Source organism: Oncorhynchus keta, chromosome 35 (genome assembly GCF_023373465.1).
Source record: "Oncorhynchus keta strain PuntledgeMale-10-30-2019 chromosome 35, Oket_V2, whole genome shotgun sequence".
NCBI classification, from domain to species: domain Eukaryota; kingdom Metazoa; phylum Chordata; class Actinopteri; order Salmoniformes; family Salmonidae; genus Oncorhynchus; species Oncorhynchus keta.
This window is the reverse complement of record NC_068455.1, coordinates 28570870-28586600: the sequence shown is the minus strand read 5'-3', so window position 1 is coordinate 28586600 and position 15731 is coordinate 28570870. Positions and strand designations below refer to the sequence as shown.

General features: G+C 42.8%; 1 protein-coding gene across 1 annotated transcript in view; it reads left to right on the top strand.

Moving 5' to 3' along the window:
• Window positions 1-15731, top strand: part of LOC118368257 (BTB/POZ domain-containing protein 7-like) — a 50829-nt gene that overhangs the window by 22705 nt on the left and 12393 nt on the right. Inside the window, 2 exon segments of the mRNA XM_035752224.2 lie at window positions 3742-3965; window positions 5704-6840. Coding sequence (XP_035608117.2) covers window positions 3884-3965; window positions 5704-6840 — 1219 coding nt within the window. The 5' untranslated portion in view covers window positions 3742-3883.

The following is a 15731-nucleotide window of genomic DNA, read 5'->3' as shown; positions in this document are numbered from 1 at the left end:
TAATTAATTTCGCTCCTTTGCACCCCATTATTTTTATTTCTAGTTTGCACATTCTTCCATTGCAAATCTACCATTCCAGTGTTTTACTTGCTATATTGGATTTACTTTTCCACCATGGCCTTTTTTTGCCTTTACCTCCCTTATCTCACCTCATTTGCTCACATCGTATATAGACTTGTTTATACTGTATTTTATACTGTTTTACTCCATGTGTAACTCTGTGTCGTTGTATGTGTCGAACTGCGTTGCTTGATCTTGGCCAGGTCGCAATTGTAAATGAGAACTTGTTCTCAACTTGCCTACCTGGTTAAATAAAGGTGAAATAAATAAATAAAATAAATAGTGTTGCTCTCCACTTTCTGGAGGACCGAATTTTTAAATCAGTGGAATTAGAGTATGATAGCTAAGGACATGGAGAAAACACCGGTCTCCAAATTACATCTTCAAACTAAGGGCAACCATGGCATTCGTGACAGGGAGAGGCGTCCATTCATAATGTATATGGGTAAGATAGGACTGAGACTGAGCTAGCTATATTTTCAGATATTACAAATTTTTATTTATTTATTTATTTTATTACATTTTTTTATTTTTACCCCTTTTTCTCCCCAATTTCATGGTGTCCAATTGTTGTAGTAGCTACTATCTTGTCTCATCGCTACAACTCCCGTACAGACTCGGGAGAGACAAAGGTTGAAAGTCATGCGTCCTCCGATACACAACCCAACCTAGCCGCACTTCTTCTTAACACAGCGCGCATACAACCCGGAAGCCAGCCGCACCAATGTGTCGGAGGAAACACCGTGCAACCTTGGTTAGCGCACACTGCGCCCGGCCCGCCACAGGAGTCGCTGGTGCGCGATGAGACAAGGACATCCCTACCGGCCGGACGACGCTAGGCCAATTGTGCGTCGCCCCATGGACCTCCCGGTCGCGGCCGGTTACGACAGAGCCTGGTCGCGAACCCAGAGTCTCTGATAGTACAGTGCCCTTAACCACTGCTCCACCCGGGAGGCCACACATTTCTAATTTTGACAAAGTCATTTCAAGTTAAAGTGTACTGTTAGCTAGCTTGCAAACGTTAGCTAGCTGGCTCACTAGCTAACGTTACATGTATGGTCTTATTATTCGTATCTCAGAGCCATTTGCTTTGCTAGTTATAGCCTAATGTTAGCAAGCTAACATTTAACCTGGTTGGTTAGCTACCTGTAGATTCATGCAGGGTAGTAACGTCATGAGTTGGGATCATGGTTCATTGTTTACCTAGCTAGCTAGTTACATGTCGGTTCTCTCACATTAGCCAGTTATTTATTTATTTATTAAAATAAATATGAAATGAGCAGAGCCCAGGTAAAAAGTTGAAAACTTGCCTCAGTCTTCTGAATAACTAACCCTGGATGAGAGTTTTTATTTTTCAGTGGGACAATTACACAAATCCTTAAATGATTCCCAACCAAATGTACTGAGCTTCAGCAATTTTGAGTTGTGCAGAGTTGGTAGTCTTTTATTCAAACTTATTTTCAGCTTTAATTGCTGACAAATGTGCTTCCACAAAGTATTAACTTTGGGGGTGTGAAGACATGCGCAATCAAGCAATCCTTGTTTTTTATTCATTTAAAAAAAAAAAATTATCTTTCACTTTGAAAATGTGGAGCAGATCATAGCTCTGTAGGGAAAATAACTAATTTAATCCCTTTTTAGATTTTGTTTGAAGGCAGTGAAATGTGACAACTGTGCGAAGGGTCTGTAGACTCATTAGGCACTGTATGTCTAACAGATCGAGTGAGGTTGGTTGCAGGGGCAACTTGGGGCTAATGCTGAGGCTGGGGTTGCAGAGAGGGGTTGAGCTGGGGTTTGTATGGGGCTTTTGGTTGAAAAGAGGTGGGCTGGACAGGGCTGGTTCCCCACAAAGATCGCCATACATCTGTATTGCATTTATTGCCTGCGCTAGTCGACATTTTGTGAGGGGCAGGAAGAGAAAGTGCCCGAGATGAAGATATAACATATAATAATTTTATTCTTCATATTAGCCTATGCACATATATAGCACATATAGGGAGTGTTATACAAGAAGAAGTTAATGATTTGATTTTCAAAAGGAATCTTCATCCTCTATCTGAAAAATACATATTTGTTATTTTTCTTTTACTTCTTACGGCTGAGATCCCGTTAACAGGATTGATATGACAACAGCCAGTGAAAGTGCAGGGCGCCAAATTCAAACAACAGAAATCTCATAATTAAAATTCATCAAACATACAAGTATTTTACACCATTTTAAAGATAAACTTGTTGTTAATCCCACCACAGTGTCCGATTTCAAAAAGGCTTTACGACAAAAGCACACCATCTGATTATGTTAGATCAGTACCTAAAAACAGCCATTTTTCCAGCCAAAGAGAGGAGTCACAAAAAGCAGAGATATAGATAAAATGAATCACTAACCTTTGATGAGCTTCATCAGATGACACTCATAGGACTTCATGTTACACAATACATGTATGTTTTGTTCGATAAAGTTCATATTTATATCCAAAAATCTCAGTTTACATTGGCAGTAATGTTTCAGTAATGTTTTGCTTCCAGAAATTTTGCAATTTACAGAAATACTCATCATAAATGTTGATGAAAATACAATTGTTATGCATGGAACTTTATATATACTTCTCTTTAATGCAAACGCCGTGTCAGATTTAAAAAAAGCTTTACCGAAAAAGCACACCATACAATAATCTGAGTACGGCACTCAGACACAAAAACAAGCCATACAGATATCTGCCATGTTGTGGAGTCAACAGAAGTCAGAAATAGCATTATAAATATTCACTTACCTTTGATGATCTTCATCAGGATTGCACTCCCAGGAATCCCAGTTCCACAATAAATGTTTGTTTTGTTTGATAAAGTCCATCATTTATGTCCAAATACCTCCTTTTTGTTCTCGCCTGTAGTTCACAAATCCAAATTCACGACGCGCAGGCCAGACGAAAAGTTTTAAAAATCCATTACAGTTCGTAGAAACATGTCAAACGATGTATAGAGTCAATCTTTAGGATGTTTTTAACATAAATCTTCAATAATATTTCAACCGGAAAATTCCTTTGTCTTTAGAAATACAATGGAACGCAGCTACCTCTCACGGGAGCGCGCCTAAATGAGCTCATGGCCTTCTGGCAGACCTCTTACTCAATCAGCTCTCATTCTCTCCTCCTTCACAGTAGAAGCGTCAAGTTCTAAAGACTGTTGACATCTAGTGGCAGCCTTAGTAAGGTCAATCGGACCAAATTTACACAGTATCTTGGGTAGGCAAAGAGTTGAAAAACTACAAACCTCAGATTTCCCACTTCCTGGTTGGATTTTTTTCTCAGTTTTTTGCCTGCCATGTGAGTTATGCTATACTCACAGACATCATTCAAACATTTTTAGAAACTTCAGAATGTTTTCTATCAAAATCTACTACTAATATGCATATCTTAGCTTCTGGGCCTGAGTAGCAGGCAGTTTACTCTGGGTACCTTATTCATCCAAGCTACTCAATACTGCCCCCAAGCCATAAGAAGTTAACAATGGGGGGTTGAGATCAGTCGAAGTAACAGGATGTATGGTTATGCATTGACTAATACAATTCAAACAGACCAATTTCATCAGGCCTTGATCCCCATGGCACGTTACTCAGTAACAGAGTTACTCAAAACAATACAATGGGTAACTCTCCTGCTCCCTCTCTTTTCCCCCTCTCAGGCATGGCAGGCTGGGCTTGGGTGTCTAAAGAGGCTCAGGACCTGAGAGAGAGAGCCGACGGCTGAGGAACTAAGCACTTCTCCTGGGCAGAATGAAGATGCAGGAGGCGAGGTCCCCGAACAACAAGTGAAGAAGAGTGACGATGGGTGCTAATGCATCCAGCTACCCACACTCATGCTCCCCTCGTACAGGGGGGAACACACAGACACAACAGACCTTCATAGGTAAGTTTGAATGTTCTTACTTTACTGTAATAGTGTATGTATTTACCTTTATTTAATTAGGCAAGTCAGTTAAGAACAAATTCTTATTTTCAATGACAGCCTAGGAACAGTAGGTTAACTGCCTTGTTCTGAACGACAGATTTGTACCTTGTTAGTTCAAGGATTTGAACTTGCAACCTTTCAGTTACTAGTCCAACGCTTTAACCACTAGACTACCCTGCCGCCCCGACTTTGTTTCTTCAAAGTCCTCAGTGGGACATATCATCAGTGTCCACAACAGACCCTCATGGCAAGGATATGTCACCTTGATTGGGGAGAACGGGCTTGTGACAATGACTGTATCGGAATCTGTGGAATGGTATCAGATACATCAATCACATGGTTTCCAGGTGTTTGATGCCATTCCATTTGCGCCGTTCCGGCAATTATTATGGGCTGTTCTCCCCTCAGCAGCCTTCACTGCGATACAGGAATGTGCAAGTCATTGTGGAGGGTGGTTGGTTGGAGTTTATCTTTTCAGTTCCAGCAACTGATTTAGGCTCTAGTTTTTACAAACTGAGTTCTGTCAGTCAACTTTTTTTTCTTGACTTATGAAGTTGAAGTCATCTGTGTCTGGTTTGTTGGAAGTGTACAATCTGCATTCTATCAGTTTTATTTTCTCTGGCGGCTCTCGCAGAGAACTGCTCAGTCATCCACCGCTGCCTCTATGTTAATTTCCATTTCAGACTCCAAGCATCAATCCCTCATTCATTTTCTAGGCCTTATTGATGGCCATTTATGAGTGGCTGCTTATGAATTTACTCAGATTTTATAGGCTTTTTGAGATAGTTTTGGATTCAATCAATGTCTGCGTAAGGAAAACCCCAGGCTTTTATATTCATTTTCCTGTTGCGCCTTTCTTGTCCGTAGTCCTAGAGACATACAGTAGGTCCAAGCTAATGGAGATTTGAGATTTGAGTTGAAAGCCCTGTAGATTTCAGAAATAAACTGATGTTGTTTCCAGTTCTAAGGATTGTTGGTTGTAAGCTGAAGTCGCTGCTGTGCAGGCGTAGATGGAGGTTGATTCACAGTATTAGAATGACTACTATGTGGGTCACTGTGATGGATGTTCAGGGAAGGAAGGCCATAGAGAGACTTTTCTATTTGGCAGTGTTGCCTCTGACGCAAGGGTCCCCTGTCTCCAGCCAAACATCACTGCTATTAGGGGTAGTTCATTTGTGTATGGCTGGACAAGTGTATTGCATAAGACTACATAGGAGGGGGGACTTTCCTACCCCCAGACTGACAATCCAAAACGTGGTTGTCCTCCAATTCCATCCATGCCTTAATCAAAGTCAGCTTTATTGATGCTTGTGATGACATCTGATGGAATTTTGATAATAATGGCCTGTTCCTTGACACAGACAGTTGAATTATCTGTGAAAAGAGACTGGGGCACTAGATCAAGGGAGTGCCAAGCACGCTATGGGGGAGTTAGAGGAGAGTGTCTAGACTGCCAGGTCAAATAACCAGCCTAGGAGGAAATACCGCTTGGGTTTCATATGGTCATGATTTCAGAATTGAACAGGCAAACTGGATAATATCAAACCCGAGGAATTGACTGCATTTATAAAACGGCTGTGGGAAAACAAGATACGTGTATCATATTAATAAAATCCTGACATGACTTCTTTCCCATTTCAAAAAACAACCACAACATTTGAGCCAGCTGACCTCTGTGTTATGTTATGTGTTGCAGGGACGTCGTCATACTCCCAGCAGGGCTATGGCTGGGAGTCCAAGCTGTACAGCCTGGATCAGGGTCACGACAAGCCCCATGACAGGAAGAAGAAGAGCCTGGGCCTGGCCACCCTCAAGAGGAAGTTCATCAAGCGCCGTAAGTCCAGCCGCTCTGCCGACCATGCCCGCTTGATGCGGGAGCTCCTGTCGGGGTGGGATGTGCGTGATGCCAACGCCCTGGTGGAGGAGTACGAGGGCACATCCTCCCTCAAGGAGCTGAGCTTCCATGCCAGCCTGGCGCGGGCCGAGGCACCCAGCCTGCAGCGTGACCTGTCTGCCCTCTACCAGCACAAGTACTGCACCGACTTGGACCTCATCTTCCAGGACACCTGTTTCCCCGCCCACCGCGCTGTGCTGGCTGCCCGCTGTCCCTTCTTCAAGACCCTGCTGTCCTCCTCCCCGGGGTACGGTGCCGAGGTCCTCATGGACATAGAGACGGCAGGCATCGACGTGCCCATGTTCTCTGCACTGCTGCACTACCTGTACACGGGGGAGTTTGGGGTGGGCGGGGCGGAGGACACCAGGCTGCAGAACGTGGACGTGCTGGTGCAGCTGAGCGAGGAGTTTGGCACGCCCAACTCCCTGGAGGCAGACATGAGAGGTCTGTTTGACTACATGTGTTACTATGATGCCCTGCTCAGCTTCTCCTCCGACGCGGAGCTGGTGGAGGCTTACAGTAGTGGGGGGGCTGGAGGGGGCGTGGCCATAGGGGGCGGTGGGGGGCTGGGCTCCACAGATGAGAACCTGAGGGCCCACAAGGCCGTGCTCTCGGCCCGCTCACCCTTTTTCCGGAACCTTCTGCAGCGGCGCATCCGCACGGGGGAGGAGATGACTGAGCGCACACTCCAGACACCCACACGCATTGTGCTGGATGAGTCCATCATCCCGCGAAAGTACGTGCGAGTAATCCTGCACTGCATGTATACAGACTTGGTGGAGCTAGGGCTGGTGATGAGGGGGAGCCCCTCGGCCGGGAGCCTGGGGGAGGTGCAGGTCCTGGTTGCCGGGGGCAGGGGAGGAGCCAGCACCTGCACTGAGGAGGCCATGGAGCTCTACCACATCGCCCTCTTCCTTGAGTTCAGCATGCTGGCACAAGGTAAGCTACGGTATCAACCATGAATGAATGGTTCTCAGTAGAGAGCTGGTGTTTACATTCAACCTGGCGGTACATGTTGAGGTCATCCCAGATCCCCTTATAATCTGTCCAGTATATGAGGATGAATGGTAGTCTGGGAGGCTGCCTGTAACAGCCAGTGAGAATATACTTTGATGCTTTATATCCTTTTAAATCTGGGCTGGGTTATGAATTTGAATGTCAATCTCTCATAATATATAATAATAATATATGCCATTTAGCAGACGCTTTTATCCAAAGCGACTTACAGTGCTAGGAGTGTTATTTTAATGGCATGGGTGTCCATGTGATATTGCCCGTAGCTCTGTGACAGTATGGGTCTGACTGGGGATGGATATCCTCATATAACTGCATCTCTGAAATCTTATCATAGGTTAGCAGGACAGGAGTGTGAGCCAACATCAAGGCTTTAATGTAGACTGGGTATTGGCACAACTGAAAAAGCTATCTCAATTGATCCATCCATGCCCATCCATCCCCAAGGTTGGGAAATACTTTTGGTGGAGGGCTGCACAGATTGTTTTGGGGGACCGATTTGTTCATCAAAAACAATTTGCAGGCCATTATAATTTCAACGTATTTCTATCTAGTTTTAGATGTTTAAGAGTGGCCTGGAGTGTTTTTTAACCCCAAATAATAATTTACAAAAATATATACCGTAAAACTTAAATCAATAGCCCAGGTGTTTATTTGCTTCAATCACTGAACACAACATTAGAGACAGGCTTCTATTTGAGCCAGGTGCCTATTTTCTTAATGCACACAGCTTTTGCTCATTTGTATAGTTAATTGTTTCATTCCAGCATTTGCTTCCAGCCTTTTAATTAATGTGTTGATTTCCTGCACTAATTTATCATTTATACACACTGTCCTGTTTATTTTTGTCTCAGTATGTCTCTGTTTCCAGATAATTATTATTCTGTCACAAAAAAATTAAAATAATTATTCTCCTCTTTGACTGTGCATGTTTGGCAGTTCTTATTTTCACCACTAGAGGGTAATCAGACGATTTCTGGGGGTCTGTTAGTGGTGCTTGAGACAGCTGTTTGTTCACCCACACCTGCCCGCAATTGCTAATAACTCATCCGCAACCTCACCACTATATATGAAAAAAATGAAAATCTGAGGCCTGCAACCGAACCTAACCCGCTAATATAGAAAGTGAAAGATTTTTTGACGGGGGTGCAATTTTTTTACGCCTGATTTTAAGGACCGTCCAATCCAAGGACGATAACTATAACATAACGGTCACTATAACGAATAAGAAAATAAAATGTGTTCAAATTCAAGTGAACAGGAGCCTTCAGACTACAACAATAACTACAAAAAGAGTGGAAAACGATAACGACAGTATCGCTGTCCCTTTGACTATAAAATATTGACAACCGATCAAAAACGCGTTCTATTGAAGCGGTCTAGGTGCGTAAAGCTGCTCAGAGAGGAGAGAAGGCAGAGCGCACGCTAAGCTTGCCTGAATAACAGGGCATGTGTGAGCATATTGGTTGGCCACATTAATTATAGGACAACTTGGGAGAAGGATGTGCCTTTCTGTACCTTAGCTGTCGAGAAAATACCCATTACTGATCCAAGTGTTTGCCTAATCAGGCCAGAACTAGATTATTATTATTCAGAATGAAACATGCATTCAAAACTCTGGGATTTTTAGCAGATATTGAAAGGGCATATTCACTGTAGTTTACAGCCTAGAATATAATTATTTATAAAAATGCATTATTGCATTGTGTTGTTATGGCCTAGGTGTGATAATTTTCTTGTCCCTAAAAAGTTTAATCAATTGGGGAGACTTCTGAGCTGCATGCCTGCAGGGACTGGGAGCGCAGCCTAGGGAGCACACTATCCTAAACTACCTGTCATTTCATAATCTGATGTAAAAATATCTATTTCAATGTGTAAATCCATTGGGTATAGGCTATTCACTGCAGTATTATGCCTAATATTTAGCTAATGATTGATGGGTTGCATACACTTCTAACTTATGCTGCACATCTCTACCAACGGCAGGGTAGCCTCGTGGTTAGAGCGTTGGACTAGTAACCGGAAGGCCGTCATTGAAAATAAGAATTTGTTCTTAACTGACTTGCCTAGTTAAATAAAGGTAAAATGTAAAAAATAAAAACTGGGCAAAACTGGTTGAATTGACGTTACCAAGTCATTTCAACCAAAACAGTGTGATAACATTAAATCAATGTGGAAAATTGTTTGGATTTGCAAAACGTTATCAACATAAGGGCATTTTGTTTCACATTTTTACACCTAACTTTTAACCTAAATCCAATGACATGGTGACTTTTATTTCATTATTTTATTCACATTAGTTGAACTGACGTCTGTGCCTAGTGGGTCGTCTGACCTCTCCACTGCTTCTCAGCTACAGCTATTCCTCCTAACACTTGGAGTCCCAGGAAAAGCTAGACTACAATAGCTTGTTGTACATTTAATTCAAGCAGTTTATTTACTACTAGCCTACCAAGGAGAGATTTCAGCTTGCTGAATGTAAAATAGGAGAGTTTTAAAGGAGAGAGAGCGCACCATGGTGTGATCAAAGTACACCACATGAGTGGCCTGCTAATGTACCTTTCTGGAACATGTAAACTGTCGAGAATAGAACTAAACTGGTCCATATGGTTGCATAATCAGGCCTATGCAGTTTTTTTTGTCAAGAAGCATTCAAAACAGGACATTTGAGCAGTTATTCAAATTAGCCTAAATCATTGCAGTTTACAGCCCTAGACAATAATTGTGCACTACCTTGATAACAATAATACTTTCCTCATTGCAGTGTGTTGTTGTAGCCTAGGTAGAATAATGTTATTGTCTCAACGTAAGCCTAATCAATAGTGGAGCTTTGCATGCCCGACTGCTGCCTGGAAGAATGTACACATCTACCATTTCATAATTGAACTTTTTTTCTTGCACTTTGACAGGCAACTATTTATATCTACACTATTTAGCTAATGAGGAGCCTAATAATAGGGGGGTGGCAGGTAGCCTAGTGATTAGAGCGTCAGACTAGTGACCAAAGGGTTGCAAGATCGAATCCCCCAGCTGACAAGGTAAACATCTGTCATCCTGCCCCTGAACAAGGCAGTTGACCTGTTCCTCAAATGTCATTGAAATTTAGAATTTGTTCTTAACTGACTTGCCTAGTAAAATAAATAATTACAATTATCTAGCTAATATTTAGCTTCTTACTACACATATCCAGCTGTTCCTGTGCATAATAGGCTACGCAAGCCACTCCGCTATTCCTTTTCATGTGAAATCTCAGAAAAAGCTTTAGGCTGCAAAAAGCTATAGGACATTTATTTTGAGCTTTTTTTTATATAGTAGGCTTAATAGCCTTTTCATGGAGAGGCTCTTGCCTCTTTCTAATTGCTGAATGTAAAATAGGCCAAAGGAACTGTCAGGGAAAGTTATGGAGAGAGAGTGCATTGGTGTGATCACTTTGGCCAGTGATCATAACATTGTTGCGCTGATGCATTACAAATGGTTCTGGTCGTTGGTGTGGACGGTCCTTCAGATAGGTTTCTGTTCTATCAGTCCTGACATTTTGGGAGGCTATTTTTTATTCTGTAATTGTCTGTAATTAGATACATGCAGCTTCTCCTCTGTCATTATCTGTTGCCCTAGAAGACTAAATAAACCCGTACTCACCAGAATAATGCCATAAATGATAGAATGAAGGCTTTAATCCAGTTGACATCGGTAAAGTTGTCTCTGTCATCTCTGCTTCTTTCACGGAGCAAAGACGTTTATGGACCGTGGAGAAATGCAATTACAAAAAAAGACTGGAAAGATTTTCTGTTCAAAATGTCCAAATGACATCAGTTTGACCCGTTGTAAGGAAATAGAAAGCTGTGAAAACTGATCAGATTTCAGTTTGGCTTGGATGCCTATTTTATGTGGTAGAAATACAATCAGCTTGTATGATTCTGATAAAGATAGCACCCCCACAGATGGAATCTAACTGCACTATTCACATTCTCTTAAGATGCTGAAAGAAAGAAATCATATTTCTCCACTCCTGCACCCAAGTCAAAATTTACCTACATCTGGTTTATAATTTTACTGCAAGAAATGCTTAATTGTGTAGGAGTTAATATTACTGCTATGTGATAGGTTAAAGACCAACAGTTAGTGTCCAGATTTCAGTTTCCATTTAACCCATCTGAACAGTAGGCTACAGTTCCCTTGACGTGCCATAGGCTTATTTGAAGTCTCGTCTTGTGACTGTGGAATTTGTATAGCGCCTCATAATCGTCACACATAACATAGCGCCTGATAATCATCACCTATAACACAGCTGGCACTACTATCATCCTCTTTTACCAAATCTTTCCCAAACAGTACTTTCCTGGCCATCCCTTCTCTTTATTTTCAACTCTCCATTTTGCAGATTTTCTCTTATTAAACTTCGACATTGCCCCTGTGTATCGACTTTTTCTGCCCGTTCCCAAAAGCATTTGACGATTGGCGTGTAGGCTATTTGGCACGCGTACAGTTAGGTCTTAAAGCTTAGGCTTATACACTAATGAAAGATAATGAAAGAAAAACATTAATGTAGCCTATAGATTGCACAAGAATGATACATTTATGGATTTTGTAAGGTATTGTTTTCTTTTATTCAACCCGCCCACCCACCACCCACCTGCCCTTCATCCACACAATATTTCATGACCCTAAACCCCCCACACCGCGGATATAATCACAGGGACTGCGAGTCAAACTAAGGTATGTACTCTGAAGATGTTGACTGTTTTTATGCTTGCCAGTTAGCTAGTTTTTCTCAGCTGTGGATAATGGATAACAGTTTCCTACTGGCGAAAACACTCAACCTCATAAAATAATGAATGATAATTAATGGTAGCCCCGTAAACAATTAATTTAGATATGCCGTTTATTTGAAACTGGCATTTATTTGATGAAATGTGTGCCATAACCCGGCTATTAAAAGGGACAGGCAGCTATTTGAGACTCAGCATTTAATTTAAGTTTTACGGTACAGGGCTGTATATATATACAGTGGGGCAAAAAAGTATTTAGTCAGCCACCAATTGTGCAAGTTCTCCCACTTAAAAAGATAAGAGAGGCCTGTAATTTTCATCATAGGTACACTTCAACTATGACAGACAAAATGAGAAAAAAAATCCAGAAAATCACATTGTAGGATTTTTTATTAATTTAATTGCAAATTATGATGGAAAATAAGTATTTGGTCACCTACAAACAAGCAAGATTCCTGGCTCTCACAGACCTGTAACTTCTTCTTTAAGAGGCTCCTCTGTCCTCCACTCGTTACCTGTATTAATGGCACCTGTTTGAACTTGTTATCAGTATAAAAGACACCTGTCCACAACCTCAAACAGTCACACTCCAAACTCCACTATGGCCAAGACCAAAGAGCTGTCAAAGGACACCAGAAACAAAATTGTAGACCTGCACCAGGCTGGGAAGACTGAATCTGCAATAGGTAAGCAGCTTGGTTTGAAGAAATCAACTGTGGGAGCAATTATTAGGAAATGGAAGACATACAAGACCACTGATAATCCCCCTCGATCTGGGGCTCCACGCAAGATCTCACCCCGTGGGGTCAAAATGATCACAAGAACCACACGGTTCTGAGACCAAACATGGGGGGACCTAGTGAATAACCTGCAGAGAGCTGGGACCAAAGTAACAAAGCCTACCATCAGTAACACACTACTCCGCCAGGGACTCAAATCCTGCAGTGCCAGACATGTCCCCCTGCTTAAGCCAGTACATGTCCAGGCCCGTCTGAAGTTTGCTAGAGAGCATTTGGATGATCCAGAAGAAGATTGGGAGAATGTCATATGGTCAGATGAAACCAAAATATAACTTTTTGGTAAAAACTCAACTCGTCATGTTTGGAGGACAAAGAATGCTGAGTTGCATCCAAAGAACACCATACCTACTGTGAAGCATGGGGGTGGAAACATCATGCTTTGGGGCTGTTTTTCTGCAAAGGGACCAGGACGACTGATCCGTGTAAAGGAAAGAATGAATGGGGCCATGTATTCTCGAGATTTTGAGTGTGAACCTCCTTCCATCAGCAAGGGCATTGAAGATGAAACATGTCTGGGTCTTTCAGCATGACAATGATCCCAAACACACCGCCCGGGCAATGAAGGAGTGGCTTCGTAAGAAGCATTTCAAGGTCCTGGAGTGGCCTAGCCAGTCTCCAGATCTCAACCCCATAGAAAATCTTTGGAGGGAGTTGAAAGCCGTGTTGCCCAGCAACAGCCCCAAAACATCACTGCTCTAGAGGAGATCTGCATGGAGGAATGGGGCAAAATACCAGCAACAGTGTGTGAAAACCTTGTGAAGACTTACAGAAAACGTTTGACCTCTGCCAACAAAGGGTATATAACAAAGTATTGAGATTAACATTTGTTATTGACCAAATACTTATTTTCCACCATAATTTGCAAATAAATTCATTAAAAATCCTACAATGCGATTTTCTGGATTTTTTCCCCTCATTTTGTCTGTCATAGTTGAAGTGTACCTATGATGAAAATTACAGGCTTCTCTCATCTTTTTAAGTGGGAGACCTGGCACAATTGGTGGCTGACTAAATACTTTTTTGCCCCACTGTATATATACACTACATGTGGACACCTGCTCGTCGAACATCTCATTCCAAAACTATGGGCATAAATATGGAGTTGGTTCCCCTTTGCTGCGATAACATCCTCCACTCTTCTGGGAAGGCTTTCCACTAGATGTTGGAACATTTCTGCGGGGACTTGCTTCCGTTCAGCCACATGAGCATTAGTGAGGTTGGGCAATTAGACCTGGCTCGCTGTTTGCGTTCCAATTCATACCAAAGGTGTTCGATGGGGTTGTGATCAGGGCTCTGTGCAGGCCAGTCAAGTTCTTCCACCGATCTCGACAAACTATTTCTATATGGACCTTGCTTTGTACACGGGGGCATTGTTATGCTAAAACAGAAAAGGGCCTTCCCCAAACTGTTGCCACAAAGTTGGAAACACAGAATCATCTAGAATGTCATTGTATGCTGTAGCGTTAATATTTCCCTTCACTGGAACTGAGGGGCCTAGCCCAAACCATGAAAAACAGCCCCAGACCATTATTTCTCCTCCACCAAACTTTACAGTGGCCACTATGGATTTGGGCTGGCAGCGTTCTCCTGGCATCTGCCAAACCCAGATTTGTCCATTGGCGTGCCAGATGTTGAAGTGTGATTCATCACTCCAGAGAACGCGTTTCTACTGCTCCAGAGTTCAATGGCAGCAAGCTTTACACCACTCCAGCCAACGCTTGTCATTGCGCATGGTAATCTTAGGCTTGTGTGCAGCTGCTCAGCCATGGAAACCCATTTCATGAAGCTCCCGACAAACAGTTTTTGTGCTGACACTGCTTCCAGAGGCAGTTTGGAACTCGGTAGTGAGTGTTGCAATCGAAGACAGACAAATTTTACACGGCAGACCCGTTCTGTGAGCTTGTGTGGCCTACCACTTTGTGGCTGAGCCGTTTTTTCTACTTCACAATAGCAGCCCTTACAGTTGACCGGGGCAGCTCTAGCATGTCAGATTTTTGACAAACTGACTTGTTGGAAAGTTGGCATCCTATGACAGTGCCACGTTGAAAGTTACTGAGCTCCTCAGTAAGGCCATTCTACTGCCAATGTTTGTCTATGGAGATTGCATGGCTGTGTGCTCAATTTTAAACACCTGTCAGCAACAGGTGTGGCTGAAATAGCAGAATCAACTACTTTGAAGGGGTGTCCACATACGTTTGTATATATAGTGTTCTTATTTTTTTTCTCAAACCTCCTGTGGGCCAGATTGAATGGGCTTGTGGCCCAGATCCAGAGCCGTATGTTCCCCACCCCAACTATAATTCCTATGGCTGTATTCTCCATATATCCTCATCTCAAATTCCCTGCTTGTTTTGGTAAAGTTTTTGTCATTTGCAGACGTTAGGCCAGTTTAAATGGAAAAAAACAGGACTGTTTCTCTGCCCTCCCTCCCAGTAACAGATTGCTTCTAGGCAGGGGGTTGTAGAGGTCTCCAGTGACAGACAGTCTTATTGATACACAGCTCTGCTGAGCAGAGAGCCAGCCAGCACTGCTGTCAGGGCTCCATCACTCCTTTATTTAACACAAAACAGCTGCCCTCTCTCCTTTGCTCTCCCTCTCTCTGGCTGCTGTCACTCTCAGCACTCTTGAGTTGACCCCCAGAGCTCCCTAGAATGTCAGATGGAGACGAAAGCGGAGCTGTTGTCAGTTTATTACCATCACCTCCCATTGCAATGAGAGATGGTGTTTTAAACCTGAGGGGGGGTTGCTCTCTTCATGACTGTGAGGTTCAGTTGAATATAAATGTACTAAGTCACACATGGGAGGTATGTTGTTTCTCACCTCCGCTAGGCAGCGGTCATGATGATGTGTGGTGTTCTGCTAACAGAGACCCCTCACACCTTTCTCTGACAGCTGAGTGACAGGTTGAATTATTTGAAAAACCTGCCCCTCCGTCAAAATACACCTTGAAATATCGATATATAGAGAGCTGAGGGTGAAAAGATTCAATTTGCCCATCTGTCTTCAACAGCTACATTCCATCTCTCTTGGAGATCGGTGTGGTTTTGACTGTATTACAGATTCAGTAGTAAAGTCCCTGATTATGGCCATTGCCCACCCACTCCATCACACAGGCACAGGGATTAGTGTATTGTGAAAGTGGCCTCTGTCACACTACAGTCACTAGCAGCATCACAGACAGGAAACGATGTACTACTGGGCCATAGAGAGGATTAAAACCTCAACTGTCAGACAACAAACACAAAAT